This window comes from Osmerus eperlanus, chromosome 16, assembly GCF_963692335.1.
Source record: "Osmerus eperlanus chromosome 16, fOsmEpe2.1, whole genome shotgun sequence".
NCBI classification, from domain to species: Eukaryota; Metazoa; Chordata; class Actinopteri; order Osmeriformes; family Osmeridae; genus Osmerus; species Osmerus eperlanus.
In genome coordinates this window covers 11,306,616-11,332,305 of record NC_085033.1, presented here as the reverse complement: position 1 = coordinate 11,332,305, position 25,690 = coordinate 11,306,616, and the positions used below count along the sequence as shown (strand labels likewise).

Sequence of the window (25,690 nt, the reverse complement as noted above, 5' to 3'; positions counted from 1 at the left end):
GCCTTTGGGACACATGCCCGCCCGGCCAGCCAGCCAGCCCTCCGGCACAGACTGCCTCCTAGCCTCCAAGCCAGACAGCCCTCCAGCACAGCCGGCCTCCCAGCCTCCAAGCCAGACAGCCTTCCAGCACAGCCGGCCTCCCATCCTCCCAGCCAGACAGCCGGCCAGCCAGCATGCCTCCCAGCCAGCCAGCCCCCAACGCTCTCTCACTACCCCCTCCCGTAGCGTTAAGCTCGTCAAAGAAGCAGCCTTGCTAGCCAGCCCTTCAACTCAGCCATCCTTCCAGCCAGTAAGCAGCCAGCCAGCCGGGGCTGTGGTGCATATAGTGGGATGGTGTGGCTGCCAGCTGTGGGTCCGTGAGCTGCTCAGTGAGGTCAGGGAGGGGAGAGAGGAGCCTCCAGCACCATGTGGGGAGCCAGCGAGGCCCACAGCCATGCTCTCTCTCTCTCTCTCTCTCTCTCTCTCTCTCTCTCTCTCTCTCTCTCTCTCTCTCTCTCTCTCTCTCTCTCTCTCTCTCTCTCTCTCTCTCTCTCTCTCTCTCTCTCTCTCTCTCCCCATCTTCTCTGCTGCCCTTGCTGCAGCCTATAAACATACCCACTGCACCCTTCCGCTCCATAAACTAGCCCTCACAACTACACCTGTCCCCCGGATGGAGGAGGGGAGGAGATTCTTTTTTTAAATTCAAGGTAATCATAAAGTCACTTGTTCAGGAGGTTCAATTTTATGAAGTGTGTGTCATATGAAGCCCTACGCTCTATGAAAATATGAACACGCAGATTTGCCCTGGATTTGATTGCAATCATGAAACACAGTTTTGCAAAAGGGTACATTTTACAAGCCTTAATGGCTTTACTAAAACTATTGCAGAGTTAGCATTGTAGCTACATCTGCACACTGAGAATAGCCATTTAATATGCTGGAGTCTAATCACATTCCAGACAAGCCTAAACACATTACCAGTCATAGAGACTGCTTTAGTTCCATTGAAAGCATTGATGAGAAGAGAAAGAATTCCTACTTTTCAACTCAACAACCCTCATTAGCTTTCTGGCAGAGTTTGTCGCAATCCAGCTGATCTGGTTATGTACACACGCACATCATCTAGGTCAATCGTTCGATCGGAGTCAACGTTCTAACGACAAGTCTGTACTCGTCACCAATATTGTCATTATTCAAAGGAGGGCATTCGGACCCCCTTCCTCATTTTCGCCCCTGAAGATCTGATGCTTCTTCCTCGTTGTGAAGGCATGTCAGGGGAAGTCAGCGCTAACTCCACCGTGCTGCTGCTGATCCCCCCCCACACATCAAGTAAACTCCAAACACCTACACGTGTATCATGTAGGCTATGGTATGTCAAATGGATGATGTAAATAACGCGTTTTTCGGCACTAGGAAATTGATGGCGCTTAAATATAATATCTACATTAGCATCGATAGTGCTGAGGCGACAGGCAGGGGATAGACAGGCAGGGAGAGAGACAGGCAGGGAGAGAGACAGGCAGGCAGGGAGAGAGAGAGACAGGCAGGCAGGGAGACAGGCAGGCAGGGAGAGAGGCAGGCAGGGAGAGAGGCAGGCAGGGAGAGAGAGAGGCAGGCAGGCAGGCAGGGAGAGAGGCAGGCAGGGAGAGAGGCAGTGCAGTGTTGATGAAGCCTGAGCTCTGCCCCAGGTCTAGTCTGCTGTCAGTAAAGTCTGTCACGTCAGGAGCACCTGGTCCTAGAGGACCACCAAACATTGTCAGATCTACACAACCTGGTCACCCATGTCCAAGCTTCACACCCCACCTGTCAAGCCTGCTGATTTGACCAGCTCGCACTATATTAGTATAAAACACATAACTTTACTGCCGCTTAATCTGAACATACAAAAATGATCATCTACATTGAGATGAAATGTTGCGATTACAAAGCAGATTTCCGTTTTTGTCTGAATTTGGTGACATGGCTCCACCGCAACATGAAACTGACCTCCAAATTTCCAAGGTTTTTTTGCGCTGAGCACTTCTTTCATCTGAACAGAGAACAAACAAAGTCAGCCCTCAAACATGCCCCCTGACTTCTGTGTCCAGCCATCCTGATTGAGAGGACTTCCTGAGCATAAGAGTGCAAAATGATGTAAGCTGAAATGGAAAGTCAAAAGGTCTAAAAACTAAAAACAACATTGATGGAAAACAGGATAGAAAAGTTATATCCATAAAGTTATTTTCACAATACGAGGTGGATCTGGAAGAGTTTAAAGCTGGTGCAAACAGCTGTAGACAACGAAAGAGAAATTATGCTGCAAAGTAAAAGGGAAATAACATTGATTTGTGTCTTTCAATAAAATCTGATGCACACACTGTTCAACGCACACACATGCAGGTATGACACAATACAAGTTTGCAACACATACAAAATCACAATTTTGTATGCGAACCGCACAATTCGCCAACATCGCTCTAAAAATAGTTTATTTCGCTTAATTCCTGTGTTTTACCTACCGCAATCACCCCCATTTATCTCTTCACATAAATGTACTGTGTCTTTCTAAGTGTGTGTGGCAGTTGTACCGCCCGCGTCTCAATGCAGCCTGTGCTATAGGAGCCAGCTCAGCCCTGACAGACAGAGAGCAGCGGAAGCCCAGGACAGAACTTGGCTCTCCTCACCCAGCACCCGGTAAGGAACCCCGCTCCACAGCGGATGTATCTATATATTCTATCTTAAACAAATCTTCGGTGGCGATTGTTTAAGTGACAGGTCAGTTGGTCGATAAGAAAGGGCTGAAGGAAAGCAAGAAAACATAAATATGAGCCAACCCCCCCTTCTCTGGACACTTTCCTTTTTTACTCTGTCACTTCTTTCACACGCGGTTACCCGGCCCTCTTCCTTGGAAACGCTGTCCCACACCCCCCCCCCCCCCCACACCCCCTCAGCCAACTCAGAGAGAACTTCCCACTGCAATTAGTTATAAAAACTTTTCAGAGTCGCCACACGTGGGGTGGTTTTTAAAGAGCTGTATCCCCCTACTCACGTGGTGCTGCCGGGCCTATTGAGTCGTCACAGACCCCTCTGAATGATCACCGAAAAATAAGGCGGCAGAAACAATAGCGTGTCTTGATTAATTCAATTCTTTCAGGACCTAGTACCGTCGTCCGGGCAGCTCTGCACAATCGCCGCTTTGATAGTTGGATAAACTCACCCTCTCGCTAAAAGAGAATCTAATCTTTGGAAATAAGAAGGAAAAAATATGACTTGAAACGTCTTTTTTTTTTTTTTTTTTTTTAGATACTTAGTTTACAATTGGAAACATTCTCGCTTACACGCCAACGAAACGTCAAACTGTAGCCATCTACTGTAGCTTGATCCGGTCTCCCATCTGCGCTCCAGAGTCCAGATAAGATTATTTTTTTAAACGGGTTAAAAAGAACTGACCTGGTCTGTGGTGGCTGCAGTAGTGTTGGACTCTGACATGATGTGATGGTGACCAGTGGTTCTCTGATTTCCACTCCTGAGTTCTTCATTCACACTTTTCCTTTCGTTCCGCAGAAAGAGGGAAAAAAGAACACCCTCCTTTTGCCCTGGCTTGATTAATGCCTGAATTATTTTCACCTCATTTCATCTGATGGAGTTCTGCTTCCTCTCCGCCTCTCTCAGTCATTCGGCATGGTCGCCCACTCTCTCTCTCTTCCCTCCCTCCCTCCCTCACGAGCCCTCCCTCTCTTTTCTCCCTCTCACACTCACTTTTTGCTCACCCGCCCTCTCTCTGTGTCCATTTTCTCTTCAACTTCACCATTTCAGGAAAATACACCCCCCCACCCCATTCGTCCCCCACCTACCCTCTGCCCGTTCTCTCCACCTCCACCTCCTCCTCTCCCCCCCCCATTCTCCCCCCTCTCTCCCAAATAGGACAGGAGAGATCCACAGCCTTTGCCTCCACCTCCACAATGAATGGTCTGTTGTCACTCCAGCACCTTGGCTGCATACAGAGTGACGAGGGGGGGTGTGGGGGTTGTGGAGCTGGGAGGAGGGGGTGGAACTGTGGTTGTGCTGGCCGGGGACTTGCCGGGCCAGGCCGGAGTCAAGCCCAGGGGCTGCTGCCAAGCTTCCTCCAGAGATGAAAGGGAGGAGGAGTGAGGAGACGAGTGGCGGGCTGCAGACTGGACTCACTAGTCTTGCTGTCTCTCCTATTTCTTCCATTTGTTTTCCAGGCAGCTGCAGCCCCCAGGACCACCAACAACTCCCATTCACAGACACTTGACTCTCAAATCCTCATACCCCTGACACTGCCAGTTCCCTTCGTGTGTGTGTGTGTGTGTGTGTGTGAAGACGCAGGGCACAGCCGGGGGGCAGATACCCCACTTGCTGTCGACAACATGTTTGCAGAGTTCCGCCCTTTTAATTCATACTCTTTCCTCTCTCCGTTTTTTTTTTTTTCCTTCCTTCACAAGGTCCAACGGACGACTCCCTTATGGAGGCCGCCTTCACACAATGTATGGCCAACAACTCGCCACAAAGACGGCATTTGAGGGGAGATATAAAAGAGAAGGCCATTGCATTAAGGGCTGGGAAGAGGGACAAAGAGAGAAAGTGAGACAAGGAGAGAGATAAACAAAATGCCTCGTCACAAAAGGAGGCGATTTAAGACGCCATTCGTGGGCCAAGTCCTCGACAGAGTATGGCCGTCAGCGGTGTCAGAAGTTGACAGACAGCTGGCGGGATGCCTAATGAGTGTTTGATAGGTGAGGACAATGGAGGCAGCCGGTTGGCTGGAGCCACTCCATGAGCCGATGGGATTGGATGGAGAGACGTGGACAGCACGTATTGATTGGTCTATCTGCTCGAGAGCATGACTTCCATATGCAATGTTTAAGCATTGTCCCACTGTGGGAATAGGCTCATCTGAGTTCATAGCAGCATTACTGAGCTTGCATGTTAAGGATAACCAAGGCACAGTTGGCACATGATGAAAACATTATTATTATTGTTATTTTGGAATTTCACAAGAGAGGAAGAGAGATTTGATTATTTCCACATTTCAGACTTTCTGATGCTGTGTTTCCTGATTGTCCAAAGTTTTTTTTTAAGAACAGCTGCTGACAAAAAATTGCTTAGCTAGATGACTTGCAAAATACATCGCAAACATGCAGCCAGTTCTTTAAGAGTTCCTTTGGGCTGGCATATGAGTCCAAGCATCCACGAGAGCCTGTATGTGTGTGTGTGTGTGTGTGTGTGTGTGTGTATGTGTGTGTGTGTGTGTATGGTGTGTGTGTGTGTGTATGTGTGTGTATACAGTTTGACATTGCAGGTCATTATCATCTCTACAGGGAGCCTTCACTAAGCCCTATTAGCCCTCCACTACACAGCCCAAACACACACACACACACACACACACACACCACAGAATAGGTCACCAATAATGAGCATCTCAGCACTGCCTGACACTTATCAATAGTTGAATAGGAGAGAAGGAGAGAGAGATGGGAAGGGGGTCCTATAAAGATGAAAAGAGATAAATCGACTTAGAAGCAGCTGCAGCAGATCCCCCTCATCCATACAAGTAGTTGTTGACTGTTGTAGGGAAACTTGTTTTGCTAATTGGCTAGTTATGTCTGGTGTTTAGCTCCAACTAGAGATCACAGATGCCGAGCCTGTGGAATTGCCCAGAATAGCTAAAATCTTTTTCTCTTTTCTTTCTTTCTTCCTTTCTCTTTCATTCTTCCTTCCTTTGTTTTTTTCTCAATTTCGCAACAGCTGTGGTGTGAACTAGGATTATACAAACAACACACGAACAACAACATAAACACACAGTGAGTTTTGACCGCTATGCCTCCACACAGGAAGATAAGCCTTGTGCTACTCTGAGAGAGGTGAGCCTACAGCCAGCATATCCCTAGACCTCCAAGGGAAAGAGAGGAAGAAAGAGAAACAGGGAGAAAGAGAGAGAGAGAGAGGAGATAGTGTGAGTAAGGAAAGGACATTTACAAAAACATAAATAATGTGAACAGAGCTGTAGTCCTGCAATACTGTTAGTAATAGTAGTAGTAATAGTAATAGCAATACTGTTAGTAATAGGTATACTGTTATTAATAGTCTTTGAAGTGTTCTGAGTCCTGCACTTGGCTCTCACATGAGTTGTTTTAGGATCTGAGCTGCTGTCCAGCCAGACTCCATGAGGTAAGGTCAGATTAACCCAACCTGACCCCCCACACCCCTTTTCCCTCGGCCCCCTGCAAGCACCAGGCATGCCCCCGTCCATCCACCCCACTCATGAAAAGTATACATTACCAGGACTATTTTAGAGGCAGCGTTCAAAACTGGCAACAGAGAGGACAAAATATCAGTCCATCAAACTTTATTTATATAGCACAACAAATGCAAATCCAAGTGGAAATAGAAATAAGTACAAAAGGAAAGTAGAGCAAGGTGGCTACCCTCTGGCCCTCCTGCTGAACGGCAACCCCAGATAGAAGAGACTAGATACTCCTGGCCCTCTTCTACAGCTCTACTGCTGCCTAACGCTGACATCCACTCCTCTGTCTGGAGGAGGGGGCAGAGGGGGCGGGGGGGGGGGGGGAGGCTATTGGGAGCGGACAACTTCCGAGGCATGCAAGAATTTACAAAGGGTCGTGAGGCTGTGCACTGCCCATCAATGAGCCAGCCAGAGAGCAGGGGGACAACAGCCAGTTGCTATAGAGAGCAAGAGGAGGCCAAGGGGGAAAGGGAGGAGGGGGGGGAAGTAGAGAGTGAGGTACATGGACAACAAGAGTCGGGGTGTGAGAGAGAGGGGAGAAAAATGTGTGTGTGGCTACACTCCCTCTGGAAGAGCAAGAAAGGATTGAGAAAGGAGGTGGGGGTGTTCTTCAGTCCTGTAGCATGTTGTCAAGACAAAAATAAAGACGGTTAAAAGAATATTTGGCGAGGTTAGCATCCTCAGTGTAGCGTGTAGCATCTTCACAATAAAATAAAATACCGGTTGAAAAATCAAGTTGGGACATAAATTATAGTAAAGAATACATGAAAAATAGGAATAACGATGAGGGATTAGGCACATAGTCCCAAGCAAGATCCCACAAACCCCACGTGTAACCTTGTTAGTGTCACACAAAAGGTTGTTGACGCTTGATGGACGAAATATCCAATACTAGGATGGCATTTTGTAACGGTTATTAAAAAATAAAGAAGTCTGAGACTAATTGCTACTAATATGGACTTGACACACACTCATGCGATCACAAGACAGTCAGATAGATAAGAGACAGAAATCCTAGCTACAGGACAGTTAGTGATCCACTGTAACTAGGTGATCCAAGTCAGATCAAGCGGAGTGGAACGACTTGGGTTCTGAGGATGTCCTTTTAATTGGCCTAGTTTGTCAGAAGATAAGAGATGATCTGGGGTATGCACCTCGTGTGGACTGAAGATATTGTATTGTATAAGAGAGAGAACCAATCACACCACAGCTTATAGAACAATACAGTTGGTTTGATTCCTCGTTTCGATTGTTCATCAGGGAAAATGAAATGTATTTGTAATCTGTGAAATTATTAGGTCACATATTAATCATGAGAAAAGACTCAGAACGGCCATTATGCAGAGAAAAGGAAAGCTCCACTTTCTCTTTGAGTGTCGTTCTGTCTCGGTCTCTTGCCCTCACGGTGTCCATGTCTCTCTCCCAGTCGCTCTCTCTCCATCTCCCTCTCTTCGAGATGATAACAATGAAGTTTGGTCTTATTAAATCCAAATCCATCTAGATATCTGTCCTTTATCCCAATTAGCTTAATATCTCATCACCTCTGATTAGTGATCTGAACCAGGGATGAGAAGTGAGAGTCTCAGGGTCCTCCTGCTGTTCAGACGTGGGCTCTGGAGAGGGCGGTTATGGGTGCGCGGCAGGACGGACGACACCACAGAGGGAGGTCAGAGAACGAGCCCCTGGTTTAGCGTCACCGGTAGCTTTTTGTCCGGTCCCAACAAAGAAGGACACATTTCAGCGGAGACTGGGGTCGGGGACAACAACTTCCTGATCCCTCCTTTCTCTCTCGTCCACTGGGGGACTAGGGAGTGACGCGGCCAGGACGGGCTTCTGGGATACAGGAGCAGAGTTTTCCAACGCTTGGGTTAACCTGAAGTTTCCATGAACATTTCTCTGTCTCTCTCTCTCTCTCCCTCCCTTCTCTCTCTCTTCTCCTCTCCTGCCCCCACCCTCCCCCAACCCCTCAGTAATTTCGCTGGAAGGGACCCAGCTGTTAATTCTTTATAAATAGCGTGTAGCTCAGTTCCCCCTCAGGGAGACTGGGGGCTCAGTGGAAGCTTGGGAACAAATCGGGCCGGAAAAAGCACACAACATACACATTTTGACAAACATATGGGACCATTTCTGGGGATGAAAGTGAGGTGCATGTGACTGTAGCTCTCCTCACGTGGATGTACAATGAACCGATTAGAGCGACAGACAGCAGTGACCGTCAGCCTCAAAACTAGGAGGGGCCCGGTAGGGCGTTTTGTAAACAAATGTCAACAAATGTACATGTGTGCTGATGCGGTCAGTACAGGCTTTACCTACAGCCCTCACTGGCCACACGCACACGAAACAATAACAATAAAAATACAAGTATGATAATAATCTCTGTGTTTGCAGATATTACGGGTAGTGCTCAGTTTGATTACTACATCTGAAAATAAATCTTCATAAATCGGTTGAAAAATGAGAATCACAACGATCTTTATCAGTCATTGACATCTGGGGTAAAATTCAGCTGTATGTCACGATAAACAGAACCACCTCTGACTAGGAAGAAGAATACGTTTTAACTGAATGTGACTATGATCGAATTTAGTGTAGTGGCCTGGCTAATAGAAGAAAAAAAAAAAGTATGGAGGGGTGCTTTATCATGCATACACCAAACTGATTCTTTCTGACCTGTTCTCCAAGCACCTGTGATTGTGTAGCAGGATGCAGAAAAACACACACATATTACACATGTGACAGCTTCACTAGGTCACTTCACGTATCTAATGAGCATAACCACTAACTTTCCTAAAACAACGTATGGTGTACATTACAAACAAACCCGTAATGAGCTGACCTTTTCAAATCCATTTTTGACTTTCACTTTATTTCGTAATGTTATCGCTAGACCTTGTTAAAGAAGTCAACTAGTGGAGGCATCATAGTAGTGTTTAGTTGTGTTTTTTGTTTTGCACTTTTGTTATTGTCATTGGAGCTGGAAGGCTATATTCGTGTCCTCTGGGTTACACTTGTCCTCGCCTCCTTCTGCAACACTGAGGTCACCTCCTAAAGACTCCAACCGACGGGTGTTTCTCCAAGTGGGGGGGAGGCCTGAGAACTCCAGCCCGCCCCATGTCCCATGCCTATATCTGCCACTCAGCACACAACAGGCAGAGCAGGTTGAGTTCAAGCGCAACAAATCACCGAAATATGGGGTGAAAAGGCTTTGAAGACGCGCCCCACTGGAACCGTCGAAAATGATCATAACAATAAAAGTAATGAGAAGATTTAAGAGCCCCGTTGTCTCCTGCTATGCAAAACTGCTGTCCATAATTTCACGAACCTGAAGAGGAGGAGAAATGGGCTTTCTTGTTTATCCTTTCGGAATGGGGGCGGTGGGTGGAGGAGGAGGGCGGTGGGTGGAGGAGGAGGGCGGTGGGTGGAGGAGGAGGGTGGTGGGTGGGCTGAGGTGGCTATTAAATGGAAAAAGGGATGGAGGAAGTAACGGGGCAAAACAGAAAAACTAAATTTTCAGCCTGAGTGGTTTCTTCAAATGAAATCTAAAGGGCGAAACTCAATGGGCCCCCTTTTTTTCGGTCGGGGAGCCTTTTTAAGGGAGCACAGCAGTGGACGTGTTTGGCATTTGGTGGCCCTTGTTCTTCTATTGTGTGTTCGCCACAGTGGCTGCTTTTGCTCGGGCCCCTGATGCTCTCTCCCCATGCAGTCCACTGTACAGCCATGCAGTCATCCAGGCAGCACGGAGTCTCAAACAGAAACAGAAATCATGTGGGACTTCCTCACCGTCTCCCCTTCCCTCTGTTCTCCCCCCGTCCACATCTGTTCCCATGGCCTGAGCCCGGGGGCAGGGCTGCACGGGTGCACAGTTAGAAAAGATGTGAACACTGCAGCTAATTCAGCTGACTGACTGACTGGCAGCTCAATATGGCCCTTACATAAGGAAAGAGGGAGAGACGAAGAGAGAGAAGGACATTGAGAGAGAGAGAGAGAGAGAGAGAGAGAGAGAGAGAGAGAGAGAGAGAGAGAGAGAGAGAGAGAGAGAGAGAGAGAGAGAGAGGCGCAAACTGAAAAGAAGGTGTCGCGTCCCACCTGAAACTGTTATCCTCGCACACATACCCTCACCAGAGAATTCCACAAGCGCACCTACGCACACCAAGAAACACAAACGGACGTCTGGACCCCTCGGGTCCCCTCGACGTACCTCGACAGAAAAGTCAACGGCGAGCTCGAGCTACTCGGCACTGTTCAGCGCAGAACAATAGACACTTTGAAATAACCTCTTTGACAGTTTTCACAGCTCCGGAGCAAATGTCGCAGCCCAGAGGCTCCTGGCGGCAGGCCTGCGGGCTGGAACGTGTGCAGCTAGGGCTCCTGTCCTGGGGGAGCCGTCCGACGGGCCCCGGGAGCCTCCATTTGTTTCCCTTTATTTTCCACTTCACAGAGAGCAGCACACATTAGGGGAAGGGCCCATGGGAAATGGGAACACACACACACACACGTGTGTGTGGGTGAGCGCACCCACACACACATCACTAAACAAGAGAGAAGTAACAAGATCAGCGCACTTTCACAGCTTGCCCCGAAACTCTTTGGTCTCCGACAGGTCAGGCAGAACCTGGGATTCGAACCAGCAACTTTTTGGTTATAGTAGTTCTACACTTTAGTTTCTGTCAGGCCAGGCATAAATCTACCCTGCTGGGAGTTTGCCTCATTACTGAGAACATAACGAAACAGCAGAATGCAATAGAAGACCACTGTTTGGTTTGCGAGACTGAAGTGTCTGATTCTCAGTTTGTTTGTACCAGGAAGTGTTTAGACATGCACAAGGACGGTCACGCAAAGTTCTAGCCAAAATTGGGTGCTCATAGGCACAACAGTAGGAGATACTCTGAAACCTCCTGTAGCATTAGCATAACTAGATGATGTCAGTAAAGTTGTGTTTGGGTATTTTGTGTGCCATAGGTAAATGGTGGCTATGCTTCACTATTCTAATCTCGTCCCTCAGACAGCTAGCAAACAGCCAGCCAAATAACCAGCCAGCCATGAAATAATGCTCTGAAAAGAGACAGCTACACCTCCCACTTCATTCTTCTTCTGCAAACACAACTCTTCACATCATATCCTCCGCTCAGACACAATGGAGAGAAGTGAGACATTAAATACAGATAAATTAGAGACACAGAGAAAGCGGGGGGCTTTTGCAGCTTTCTAAGATCATATGCCAGAAGCCAATCTGCTCGTCCATTCAGGGAATCTATGTCTAGAAGACATAGAACACTGAACAAAGACGCAGGAGATTTAACCTCTTAGAAACGTTTCGATGGGTCAGCATTGACTTTAGATGGATGAGATTTGGAGCCAAATCAAAACCTGATTTACAGCTTGAACAGATGGCTACCGCTGTAGAGCAGTGGGAATAACCGGAGTCACCTGGCCAAGCAGTAACTCAGGAAGACTAAAGTCCTTTATATGAGTAATTCAACTGAAAACCAGGTAGAGGGGTCATGTGATCGATCACGTAAGAAAGAGAGTGGACAGAAGGACTGGACTGGGCTGCATGCGTCTGCAGGAGAGAGGGATGCTAATGGAAGTGTGACAGTTGGTGATGGGACAATCACCCCGTTCTCCCTCACTCCCTGCCAGCCCTTCTTCTCTGTCTCTCACCCCCCCTCCCTCCTTCACCCCCGTCTCTCCTCTTCCATCCTCCTGCACTCGGTTTCTCCTCCACCCGCTCCTTACTCTCCCCATTCTTCGTCACCTTCCCCCCTTCTCTCACCCGTGCCTCTCTTCCCGTCTTTCTCTCCCTCCATCATGACTGACACGGCCGCCTGTCGGCCCAACACAACAGAGCCAGGGATCAGAATCCGGACGGAAAATCGACCAATCACAGAAGGGGAGGCAGATTGGGTTTGTTGTTCTCTTCTTCAGTCTTCTCCGCTGGACTCCCAAGGTTAACCTTAAACCTCTCAATGCTTGTTTTCCAGCTACGATAACAAACTGTTTGTTTCTCGGCCCCCCTGGCCTTGGCCCTGAACCTGGTTCAAAAATGTGATCGGGCTACGTCATTTGAACACGATTGGTCGTGTCGGTAGTGCTGAATAGTGCACATGGTTTGAAAGAACTGAATGCCATTAAATCTAGTACAAGTTTAAACACTGCATTATGCAAACACGGTTTGACTGATTGATGTCACCTTTGTATTAACAATTTAAGTCCATTTCTCCTTGCAACACAGCCTTTCTTTGCTCCCTTTATCCACCTTATCAATCTGCACACAACAAACATCAGTCAGCACATGCTCTGAACGACTACATTCAAACCTGGAGTCCACAATAGAGGAAGCCAGCCAGCAGAGCATTGCAGAGCAGAGCCAACAGAGACAGACTCAGGCAGCTTATCCCTACCTGGCAACACTTGCTCACCAAGGCACGCTTGCGGTGCTGCCAGTCGATCGATCAGTCAAAATGGCAGTGAAGCACACACCCTTTACCACGAAACTCCACTGACAAGTGGTTTGATTGACACCCGCTATCATGATAAAGAGCCAGATAGCCAGATATCAGGACAGAGAGAGCAAGCAGAAAGAGAGGGAGTTACAGTGTAATGTATTATTATCAGTTTAAATGAACCCAATGGGAGCACAACACAACAAATATATGGCAGATATCAGAAAATAAAAGACTCAAAATGAGTGAACATGTGCAGAGGTACTTCATGGTGCATAGAATCAAAAACTGAGCCAGTGACACACCACCTGATTGATGACTTCTGTGACATCAGTATGTGCTGGGTTTGTCAACTCCGTAAAGGCCTGATAGCAAGACAATTATTAACTATTGCAATAACCAGCTATACTTACTATTTCTAAGAATCTGACTTATCAATCCAGGAGGAAATCAGAAATTTTTCTTGGAACTACTCAAAGAAGTACTTCAAAATGTAAAAGGTTCAGTGGTGACATTATTCCGAAATCTTTAAACAACAACCAATGGCAGTTTGAGGTGTAGTAAGTTCAATCTCCAATTCCTTCCTTATTGGAGTCTTCCTGTAGGAACACTGCTGCTCAGGTCTCGACTGGTGAACTGGCCATGGGGGCTGAGGCCAACAGGACACCCCTGGTCAAATGTGCTGGCTTTCTAGGGTGGCTTCAGCACCACACCCTACTTTTAAAACTAAACACAACAATCGAAACACGCTTGGCAGTCACTGAGGTGGTGTTGTGGTGCGTCTTCTGTGTGAGGAGAGCTGCTTTGGGAGTTAGGAGAGGGGGGGGGCTGCATAGTAACACCACAGCTAACAAATTGGGACTTACCAGGATCCCAGCAAACTGCTTCTCCTCCATAGTCAGCTCTGTCTAGCGAGAGACTTCTTCTGTGAGTGTGTATCTCCGTATCTCTCTCTCTCTCTCCAAGGGACTCTTCTCCTGTGTGTGTGTGTGTGTGTTGAGCGCCTTGGGTGTCTTCGTCTCTGTGAGTCTCTCTCTCTCTCTCTCTTCTCTCCCTCTCCAACGCCTGGTCTCGGATGGAGGCTGGAGTGGCGTCTCTGCTTTGTGTTAATTCTCCTCTAATCCCGGCACTTTTCTATGCTGTGAGGGAGACATGTGACAGGGAGGGGGGGGGGGGGGAGGGAAGGAGGGGGGGGAGGGAAGGAGGGGGGGGGAGGGAGGGGCAACACTTTTTAGGGTTCTTTCAAAATGTCCAAAACACGACATTTTTGGATCAATGAAAAACGAAATCTTTGTAGAACATGAGCCAAACACTTTCAGAAACTTTTATGTTGTTTGACCTGTCTTAGTACCTTCTGAAACAAAATGCAGCATTGTGCTGTTACAACAAACTGTTGTAACTTATTGCGAAAACACAACCCATACCACAAAACCTCTTCAACTTTTTCACTTGTTCTTATGACTGCCCTTCGTCTTTGTTGCAGGGAATTTCCATAGTAACACAGTGTTTGCACCAGATCTAATCAATCATCTGACGATATGATTTCCTGATATACAGTCTTTACAAAAACACAGAAAAAGTCAACTTAATTTCACTTTAGGTTGATTGCCATTGACATGCATGCCTTACACTTCTTACTTCTGACATTCATGCATATTCTCTCTCACACACACACACACACACACACACAACTCGGTAGACATATTGCTTTGTAAAGTTAGACTTGAGTTGTGCACTCCAGTCAGGGTGTCTTTTTCAACAACAAAAATGTTTATTTGTCAGACAAATGATTTATGAAAGTCTGTGTTTTAAGGATGACCCATTGTTTCACCTTATAGGCATAACATTACTAAAAGACAGACAGTTAATGTGGCCATGGGAACGCAAGCATCCTACTCTTGTCTACTCTGCTGACAGCATCGCATCTCAATAAGCACAAGATTAAGAGCCTGTCCCCAAAAGGTGGCCAAATATAGCTACCAAAATATTGACACACACACACTGCATGCCCCAGCCAACCTAATGCAACCCACTGACACATAATCCAACACCACCCGATTATAAAAGAAGACTTACCATAACGGAAGAACCAATAACCAATAACCTCTCAGACTTAAAACACTATTCAAAAAAAACTATTAAAACTTGGGTTTAGATGAGAACTATAGTGGCTAGGTTACATATGGTATGTTAGGATGGAACCAGTAGGAGTCAATGTCCCCTGTATGCTCTGTCCTCCCTGTCCCTCTCCTGCATGTACAGTCTGGATCACAGCTGCTTCACTACCATTGGCCAGTCTCTGAGAAGAGAGAAAAGGAGTTTGTTGGTGGAAAACTACAGCAGGTCTAACTCTGGCTCTAAAGCAGAGAGAGAGAGAGAGACAGAGAGAGTGAGGGGGCGTGGGGTCCCTGTGTATACTTGTGTAACCTCACCCTCCCACCTCTACCACCTCCACCAGCTCCACCCCAGTGTGTTCTGATGGTTGTGGTGCTTCTGGTTTGAGTCTAACATGTTTGACCTGCCCTTGATCAATGTCTGTCACCAAAAAGTTACCCATTGGTCCACTGGGACTTGTATTGTACATGTGCGCACACACGCGTGGGAACATAAAACCTCACGGCAGTGGGCTAGTGAGAGCTAGCAACACTGGGAAGTGGTTGAAAGTGGACATTCATTTTCTATGCTTTCTTATGTCAATACTAACATTCTCATGGTCATATCACCCAAAACTAGTTATATTAACATTTCAGCTATGATGTCTCTCAACATTTAAGTAATTGTTGTAAGAATGAGAAGAGAGGTTTGTAAATGGAATATTATATATTTTGATAAATATCATTTTTTTATTTTTTACATGTTTCACTACTTAACATCGCATATAAGCAGTAAGTTACGAAACTGATTATATTTATACATGAAAAATATATTGACTCTTGTATTTGAATGGGGTTCCTATCCCCCCCAAGTTGGTAACAATAAATAAGGTTGTAAGTAAAGTTCCATTTCCATTTAGTTCAAAACAGTTCTGTTTATCTCCCAAGTGTGTGGCTGAGTGTTTACACAGAACCTTCTGCTGCACAGTGATACTACACCTCCACCCACTACAGATAAACAGATAGCTCTGGAAAACACTGAGCCCTATTACTGCTTGGACCCTCAACTACACTCTTAGTATACATAGATACACTCAGAGGAAAGTGGTAGTAGCCAACTAGCCAAGACACAAAGCTTGGGTTTCACCACTACACAACATGAGTGATTAAAGCAGGTGTGTGACTGTACGTCAACACAAAGTCCTAACTCAGGACTGCTGTAAGGTATTAAGCATAAGTCATTAACTGAGTCTTTACCCTGTAGAACAAAATAGGACTTAATTCTCTTAACAGTGTCTACTAACACATGACAACAAGACCAGGAACAGGGTTGGGCTGTACTCGCCCGGCAACACCAGACAGTGATGTAGCCTACCCATGCACTTATTGCCAAATAACCACCAACCTATTCATCCAAAACCTGGGTTAGGCAGGCCTATTTTGTCTTGGAGAACGTTCTGTTCCTAGAACAAGTTATTTTTCTGTGACTATGAGTTATTGTACCAGCGTGCAGCCACTGACACTGATAATCTTCTAACTGGATTAGTGAAGGGTGGCCTTGGCCCGGTGAGGACCAGTCACTGTATTGACTGAGAACCAGAGATGTGAGTGTCAGGTGTAGACTTACCCAACACCTCCACCACCACAATCACCTACAACACCTCCACCACCACAATCACCTACAACACCTCCACCACCACCTCCACCTACAACACCTCCAACACCACCTCCACCACCACCACAATCACCTACAACACCTCCACAATCACCTACACCACCACCACAATCACCTACAACACCTCCACCACCACCTCCACCACCACCACAATCACCTACAACACCTCCACCACAATCACCTACAACACCTCCACCACCACCACAATCACCTACAACACCTCCACCACCACCTCCACCACCACCACAATCACCTACAACACCTCCACCACCACCACCACAATCACCTACAACACCACCACCACAATCACCTACAACACCTACAACACCTCCACCACCACCACCACCTCCACCTACAACACCTCCACCTACAACATCTACACATTTGGACCTTGTCAAACGAGCTAGAGGAGGAGGAGCTCCGCTTGAATATATTTGCTTCTAAATAACATTGTAGAAGATTCTACAGGCAGGTGACAGCAGCAGATCACCTCTCTTTCTTTCCATCTCCTTTCATATTGCTGAAAGTCATAAAAATGTTAACGATCGAAAAAAGCTCAAGTGAAGCTCAAGAGTATAACTTGTTTAAGTGGAACTCTGAGGCATAACTGAACCAGTGTATTCAGTAAATCAGTGTAATATAACTCGACAAGTGACCGTTGCTTTGGTCGGTTCAAAATATTTTTGTAAAGGACAGACAACCGGCTTCCCGAAAGGACAACATTCCAGATGTTCACTCAACCAGAGGACAGCAGGCTGAAGATTGCCATAATAAAGCCTAATCCCAATCAATACCCACCATACAGAGAGCCAGGCTGGAATGGAATTCTACTGTTTGTCTAATAAGAGAGCCCTTTACTGCCAGGAAGAACGACAATGATAAGAGTAAAATAACAATCCTTGGGGGCAATTATTTTTTTGGGACTCAAAATGAATTCCAAACCTTCCTAAATAGACTTCAACAGTAGGTCACTGTACAGCACAGTGTGATATAACCCAGTACAGTGTTGTTCTGTCTTCTCTCCCATTCCACCTTTTGGTAAGCTGGACCTATGATGCCTGTTGTGTAGTGATGGGTTATGTGATAATATTACCAAGACATTTACGCTTTGATTACTGTTGCATAATTACTAAAGTGGATAATAATACAACAATATTGATTACACTGACCAAAAGGTAGGAGTTTCTTGTAATCATGTGTTAGTCTGATCTAGATATGTCAACAAATCAACTGATTTTATGGGAAGAGAAACATGAATCTAATCTAAAAGTATATTTGTCTATAGAAAGACTATAGAGTAAATAAAAAGGACAACAAATCTGAGATATGAGTAAAAAGTAACAGTGAGGATTGTGTGAATAGTTGCACCATTGGTGAGGTCTTGTTCCAACTGGGAAACACTGACTAATCAGGCCAGGTGGAGTCAGAAGTCCATTCCACCTTGTGGAAGGCTCTCAGATGGAATTTCAGAGTAGCCTTACTCTGCATGAGATGTTAGATGTCACACATGGAACTCTGTTAATTTTCCTTGTTTGGTCAGGCCGATTTCAGAGCTGGAACTGGTGATCTGCTTCAACAGCAGGATCCGGACCAGGGTCTTGGTTGGTTTGAAGAAGAGGTGGCATCTGTGTCTCTCCCTTGGTGGTTGAGGCTGTTTCCAGATATGAAAACTGTAGGCCTGAGCCCCGAAAGCCTGAACCCAGTCAGAGGCCTGGGTCCTGAAAACAGAGTACACTGGGAATGGCCGAAGACCCGAAGACCATGTTCAAAGTTTGTCCTATAGTTTGTCAGCTCACACTGACAATTTAGATCCCAGAACCAGATAGGATAACTAATAGGTACATAAAGCAGGGTTCACTTTCCCTCACTTTCCTTCCAGACCATCACAAATCATAGCTATGCCACAGTGAACTGTTTGGTTTAGTTGCTTCAAGCTGTGAGACAGATTTGGTTAGCCTTGATCCAGCTGTGCAGCATAACCACAAACTCAACTTCTCAACAGCACCCTGCAACGCATCTGGGATCCAGTCACTCAATCTCAGATTTATGGCTTTCATTTAGACGCACTTTTTGTTAGAGGAAACGATCTAATTACCTCAGACCACAACACAACGGCTCTCCAGCTACAAGTGTCTAGAATTACAGTGCCTACAAAGTTACATTGGAAGTTGTTTTGTCTGCAAGTTCCTCACCGGTATATAGTCTGTGATGTAGAGAAGAGTACAGATGCCTACATGTTATCCCATATCGATTCAAGATGGTTTTAGAATCCATCCTTAACATACAAATCTGCAAACATAATCATACTTCAGCTAGTCTGAACAAAATCGTTGTGACCCACTGTCGTGGTGCAAAAGGTGGATCACAATGACCCGAAGGCACCACAAGGGTTGAGATCAGATGTATGAGCTAGCTTTGTCTTAGTCAAAACCTGAAGGTCGATTTTGTTCTCTGAACCAAAAAGAGAACGTTGCCTGCTCGCAACCTTGTGTACTTCCTACAGACTCAGAGAGGACCAGGGTGGACACTGGAACATGGATCTCTCAATCAGTTCAGTTAGAGCATGCCACGTTCACATGTTGACAACAGCCTTCCTCATCCAGGCTTGAGCTCATCAGTCACTCTGCTTGTAAAAGTTGTGCGTGTTGTTGACAATGAGCAGGGAAGATCATTCAACAGACAAGCAACTCTCTTTCCTCGGTTAGGAGAAATGTCAGACAATCACACTGGCCCCAATCACAATGACAACATTGACCTCTGGGGGTTGAGCCTCAATACAGCAGCCAAGACTAGGAACAAATGCCTGAGAACAATTCAAGAAAATTAATTAGACAAGGGAAAACAAATCATATACAAAAATTATCACATAGGAGTGACTTTGCTGGTTTGTAGGTTATGGGTAACATTCCTAAAAGGTGTGTTCACAACTCAGAGGTGGGGGAAGGAGCTGGCTCAAGGATTGGGTGTGTGTGAGGCCCATCTCTGTGTGTATATATATGGGGAAGGGAGGGGGGGTCTGGATTGCATTCATGCATGTAAAGCTACTATTGACATGGCCTAAATTTCTAGCTTTTAGTAGAGCATTTGAGTGGTTGTGATGTAGCTCAGGCTTCTAGTACTACAGCTGCTACCCTGGCATTAAAATGAGCTTTTCATTTTATCCCCATTAAATGTGTTAATGTTAGTGAGGTAAGCGTGTTGTTCTCTATGTTAAAATAGTTCTGTAACTGAAATGTAGACATATTCAATGCTGTCAACTTAATCTGGTATTAATGAACTAATCTCTTGAGATAATTAAAGGTTCGTCTCGAGCCCACCACAGAGCCACTGACAGTGCCACGTGTTTGTCTTTACGGAAATTGGTATGTGATAATGTATCGTTTCGCTACGAGGAACTAGCCAACTGCTCATTACAAGGCCAATTTGAAGAAAATAAACTACATTTGTTATGATGATTAAAAATAAAGGCTACCTTTAGTTGTTGGTTTATATTAGTCGATGAGGTTGTTAATGATACAAAGACAGTGGATTCGGCGCTGATCACACTAAATACCTTTCCAGGGCCATATAGCCTAACTATGGGTAAATACGTGAAATTCCAGGCATATTGCCAAAACGCTATTAGCACACATTTCAGCTTTAACATGCTTGACAACAAAACGATGGCATTGTTATTATAAAGTAAATTGGATATTTATAATATTCAATGTCTCAAGTGGACTAAGCCATAGGTTAAAGAAAAATGTTAATCTATGCCCTTGATTATTTTTATGACATGTCTATCGCTTACCATGGCGAGGTCTTGACTTCTGAATAACTTCGTTCATCGGGTTAAGTTCATGGCTATGTTACATTTTAGAAGTTGCATCACTTTGCCTGAGCAGCCACAGGCTTCCTCCTCCTCGGCTCAGTGTAATACGGCACCGCCTCCTTCAAAGTAAACCCCGCCTCTCTAGTAAAATACATTAATTTCCATCTCCGACTCCTCCCTTTCTTGTGGAATCTTTGTATGAAAGGTGATGAGATGCGGTGGCATGTGCAACTTACTTTCATCTGCTACGCAGTAGGCATACAGCTTCTTGACTTTAACGTGTGGTCTTTTAAGTCTTCTGTCTTGTCTGCGGCTATTTTGATGATCACCGATAACCTGTTTGGAATTGGAAACATTGCCCTACACATTTGATCATGATTGCGCCCATTGTCTTCTAGCGTGTTGTGAAGTAACCGAACAGTAGCCGAAATGAATTTGATGAGTTAATGTTTTAAAAGTATCGTATCTCATAGCACATATGTATTATTAGTAAGCTTCAAATGGGTTACATTGTAGTTTAAGTCCACAATACATGCCTTTCTAAATCGAGTTTCCACGTGCAACGTTCCCATTGTCTGTAGTCGAATCATGCACGAATGGTAACAAAATATCAGACACAGAATGCTTTAAGGTAACGTGTAATGGAATGATTTGTTTACATGTTTGACACAACAGGTTAGGCTAATTACTAAATTAAGTACGATTGTAATGACTGAAAGATGGGTGATCACATAAACAAAGCATGTGCAGACAGGTGTGATATATTATAGGCTACGAAAGTATGTAGAGATGGAGTGATCAAGAGACGGTAAGAGAACCTGAAGAAATGCCTTTGTTCAGTGAGCTTTTACCTTTTTACAGACAGGCGGTAGGGTTGACAATATGCAGCCTTATGGATACAGCACTGCGGATTGTGCACAAGGTGCAGGGGAAGAGGGTAGGGTTTGGGGAAGGAGGGAGGGTGATGGGCAAAACGCAACGAGAGACATTAAAATTTAAATTTTATTTTGAACATATGAAAGCATCGAAAATGTGAATTAGCCTACGCCTATACTGAATAATGGTCAGCGGGATCCATTTGAGACCCAAGTACTTTAAACGTTAGTTAAGTGGAGACGTTTGGAAACTATAAGCTTGTTGTTTTATACATATTTAATTGCAAAGCCTACTGAACCATGCATCATTAAGGGACAGGAGTGGCACTAGAAAGCTTAGGTAATGCATAATTTGGCAAATAATAGGATTTATGTCCGATGCCAAGACCAGTTAGTTTGGTACATAAGCTACCACCGCCGTCGTGTGGTAAGGTCCGACAACTACATGTTAAAATATACTAATACATGTATTTATTTTCACAATAGAGGGCGCCATTTACCTAGTTTTAAAGCTTAATGGCCAACTCACAGACGTTCAATCCTCCATCGTAAACCTGAGATCGTGTGAGATTTGACACGCAATGTATCATAGGATAGGGGGCCCTATATATTCATGCGAGCTCTAGGCAATGTAAATCGGAGAGACAATCAACACAATGTTAGAATGTACTAATGTCTTTTTGAATAGCCTATTTGTTCAAGTAGGTTTTAGTTCAATCTTTTAAATATGTGAACTGTTTATTATTTAGCCTATTTAATCTTACTGTGTTGTCATTCATTGTTTAACATATATCACAATATTGGAAAGCAGTGTTCTCAATAGACTAGACTACTTGTAATTTCTCCACCGGTAGGGTATGGCATCTTTATTGTTTCAAAAGGCTAATTTAATGAGGTTTCAACTGGGAAGTCATAAGTTTAATTCACACAATTTCATTTAAATTCCCTTTTTCTTTATTTAAACACTTTAAACAGAGCTATTTACACTAGTTTTACATTTGAACAAACATCGATGTTGAGTGGTAATATATGGACTTTATTTTCTGCTGCTTCATTTAAAATTCCCCGCTTGAAGATTATATTATTGTGTTGATACTCTTGGTAGCCTACTGGCCAAAATCTTCATCTTCACTTTCAAATTTGCCCCTGAACCTCTGGCAATAGGAATTGATTCAAGTAAAGAGTTCCGCTACTTCCTTCCAACACCATTTAAAGTCTCGAAAGGCACGTTTTTGTAACTTGTAATTATTTTATTTTACAAATCTATAAAAAACACACTAAATGTCTCAAGTTCTGAACTTTAACAACACATGAAATAATATACTAATAATAGTACATAAATACCATTAGCCTAGGCCTACATGTTGTGAAAATATAAAAGTTATAGATTTTTTTTGTAAACGCCCCCCCCCCCAAAAAACTGGGTCCTGCCCACATTCAGTGTTAGTTTGTTTGAGAATGCATGTAACCAAAGCAGGCACCAACATTTAATAATTTATATGGAGGGCAGAGCTAATGCTCATTCTCTAAAATTGCCTAAACTGAACTACCATAATTTAGAAATTACAACATGTACAAAATTTACAATAAGTGTCGTTTGAAACCCCACAGCATAGAATGACAATAACGAGGTCCAGATCCAAGTGTCTGTAATAATTCACATATGCCTCTTCATGTGCAGCGCGAGGTGGTCAGAGCGGGAAAAGGCTCGTTCACACAGGTGGCACTGGAATGGCCTGTGGCCGGTGTGCTTCCTGTAGTGACGAGTCAGCTCGTCAGACCTAGCAAACTTCCATCCACAGCCCTCCCAGTTGCAATGGTATGGTTTTTCACCTGTAGACAAGAAAAAATAAACATTTAGATATCTGCGCAGATCATTTTAATCCAAGCGTGTCCAAACTGACAACATTGAAGCGCATGCAGGGCCAAAATAACATCAACCATATGTCAGACTGACATGACTCCAAATTACCTGTATGGGTTCTCATATGGGCCTTCAGGTGAGAGCTCTTAGTGTAGGTTTTTCCACATCCAGGAAACTCACAGCTATGGGTCGCGGTGCGTTTTCTGGCCCAGGACCGGCGACCCCTTTTTGGCTTGCTATCATCCGGCGCATAAAACTCCAGAAGTGGCGATGACGGCGGAGTGAGTAACATTCCATGCATGGTGGGATGGTGTGACCGCAGTGGCTCTCGATACAGGCCGTACTGTCCGTGAAAATGTGGCACACTCTGGTGATGCGTGTATTGCGGTGGGGCTGGATAAGTCGTGTTCATATACTGATGAGGATGTGCCATTTGGGGTGGATGTTGATGTGTGTTCATGTCACCCGGGTGCCTGTCTTTGTGTGTCACCCCGTCTGGAGACACATTCTGCTGCATGATATGGGGTTCGAACCCCTGGACGGCGGCTGACTGTGGATGCGTGAAGGCGGAATGCATGGCACAGTGCGTGTGTTTCTGGTCATACATTTGTCCCATGTAGTCCCCCGCCATCATGCACGACTGCTCAGCGGCCTCTTTCTTAATTTTAAATCCCATTGGGTGAGAGCTGGCCACAGGGAAGTGGGCAGGAGTGGTCGTGTTTAGGGCGCACAGTTCAGTGTACTCGCTTCTGTCAGTCAGAGGCTTGGCACAGTATTCTGGCAGTGGCTCACCCTGGAAGTTTAGCTCAGGAGTAAGCAGTTCAGCTACAAGGCTATGTCCAGGGCTGGTGCTGAAGTTACCATCGCCGTAACTGGGTGTGTGTAGACCGTCGCTGTCACCCACAGTGCTGCAGCTCTCTGGTGACTCAGGTAGAGAGTAGGAACACGGTTGGCGAGATAAATTGTTGCCTCCTTCGTTCATGGTTCCGGTAGTATTGGACAGAATGAATTCTAGATCCAAGAATTTCGCAAGATCATCTTCGTCTTTGCTCGGAAAAGCAGGTGATTCAACGATACTGAACGCCACTTCAATGTGAGGTTTCAGACCTGTTGCCCTGGTTTCGAAATCATCGACTTTCCAGAGCTAAAAATGAAATGAGAGACAACGTTAGACTCATGCATGCATATGGTGTTTTACAAGCTTTCAAAAAATAAGTAGCACTGATAGGCAATAATGGGGTAGGCTATATAGGAACTAAATGTTGTATAAAAAAAAATTTGATCACAGCGTGCACGTGACTAGCCTACTTAGATCATAACAATTAGACATGACACTCACCTGAACAATTTCAGACTGCTTCTCGTCCATAGTTTGAGGGTCGGTAAACGAAGTTAACGACGGCAGTATGGCATCAACGAGGGCCATCGCAAACTTACAAAACAGTTAGATTAGTCTACTTCTGCAGTTTGACGCTTGTTCAAATTCAATAATGGGTAAGTGAAGCTGAAAGTTTGAGCCATATATATGAGACCGTATGGTTTACTCAGTACAGCATCAACTCTACAGTCCCTACTGCAAATGTGACCTTTAAGTCTGCTTATAACTCCCCAGCAGTCCTTCTTTGTGCTGGGGGTGTGTCTTACCTTCTGCACCTGATCGACCAATAGGATGAGGTCGGGAAACTGTTGCGTTTCGATCTCTCATCAACAATGCATGTATAATGTAGGCTTTCTATAATTAATGCATGCATTACGATACAAATTACAAGTGTAACAGTGTGTGCATATATTGTCCTTCAACAAACTTAATTCTATGCCCTGAAGAAGACTTTAGTTTGATGATTTTATCATTTGAATAATTGCCAATTATGGTTATTGTTTTCGAATTATTATAGGCTACAATTCATTGTAAAACAATAACAACACACTGTATCATACTTAAACCAAAAACATTTATGAGAATAAAAAAGATTTTTGTATGTAGAAAGTATATATTCATGTTTTGTTGTCACGATTATTAGGCCATGTCCTTATTTCAAGAAGTTTGCGTTCAAGTATTTTCTTCTGTGATTGAGTTCATGTTAATATATGACAGTTAGGCATAGGCCTTGATAGGGGGCAACTCTCCACCTCTAATGTAGCCTAATGCAGGTAAGGTATAAAATAATTGTAGGCCTACATCAAATTAAATGTATGCATCCAAATATTACAATTATCACCGATGCCCCACACTGGGTTATTGCATCACGTTATTGCATTACGCGTTAGCTTACTGAAACAAATTTCGTCAAGTTGCATATGCTTAGAAAACACATGAAGATACTGGGTAGTAGTTTCGTAAAAGCTCTTATAAAGCAGGCACAAAAACAGAAAAACAGGCCTATTTGTAAGTTCACTTCAAATCATTAATTTCTCAACGTGATCCCAGGTTGTTTAACATCTAAACAATAGGCTACATGTGTGAATGCGCACTATTTCTGTCTGCAAACTACCGAAACAACTAGCCTATTTAATCTCGATGTAAACAAAGCAGGTACAAACTCGTTAATGTTTTTTTATGCAGACAGACCGATTCTTTATGTAATTAGGCAAATATACGACTTAACAAGCTGCTTAGAACATCCGCAAATAGGGTTTTCTAGTCCAGCCTGCTTTATTTTAAAATAAACCAAATATGCTCTGGCCTAATTATATAGCCTATAA

At 44.8% G+C, this 25,690-nt stretch overlaps 2 protein-coding genes across 5 annotated transcripts in view; both read right to left on the bottom strand.

Annotated features, from left to right (window-relative positions):
• slc6a9 (solute carrier family 6 member 9) overlaps nucleotides 1–20,359 on the bottom strand; it is a 39,703-nt gene extending 19,344 nt beyond the window's left edge. The window contains exons 1-3 of one of the 4 annotated variants that reach the window (XM_062482141.1): nucleotides 14,746–14,809; nucleotides 13,621–13,808; nucleotides 13,536–13,583 (exon numbers count right to left, since the gene is read on the bottom strand). In XM_062482141.1, coding sequence (XP_062338125.1) covers nucleotides 13,536–13,565 — 30 coding nt within the window. In that variant the 5' untranslated portion in view covers nucleotides 13,566–13,583; nucleotides 13,621–13,808; nucleotides 14,746–14,809. Of the gene's footprint in view, nucleotides 1–3,408; nucleotides 3,617–13,535; nucleotides 13,809–14,745; nucleotides 14,810–20,227 lie in introns of those variants that run through there. The other 3 variants (XM_062482140.1, XM_062482139.1, XM_062482138.1) reach the window with 3 other exon arrangements.
• A 1,604-nt stretch (nucleotides 20,360–21,963) lies between these two features.
• Nucleotides 21,964–24,585, bottom strand: klf17 (Kruppel like factor 17). The gene is made up of 3 exons (XM_062482143.1): nucleotides 24,327–24,585; nucleotides 23,096–24,131; nucleotides 21,964–22,956 (listed from the first exon to the last, which is right to left on the bottom strand). Exons 1-3 carry the CDS (start codon nucleotides 24,411–24,413, stop codon nucleotides 22,781–22,783), a joined length of 1,299 nt encoding a protein of 432 aa, XP_062338127.1. The 5' UTR covers nucleotides 24,414–24,585; the 3' UTR covers nucleotides 21,964–22,780.
• Between the last annotated feature and the right edge of the window lie 1,105 nt (nucleotides 24,586–25,690).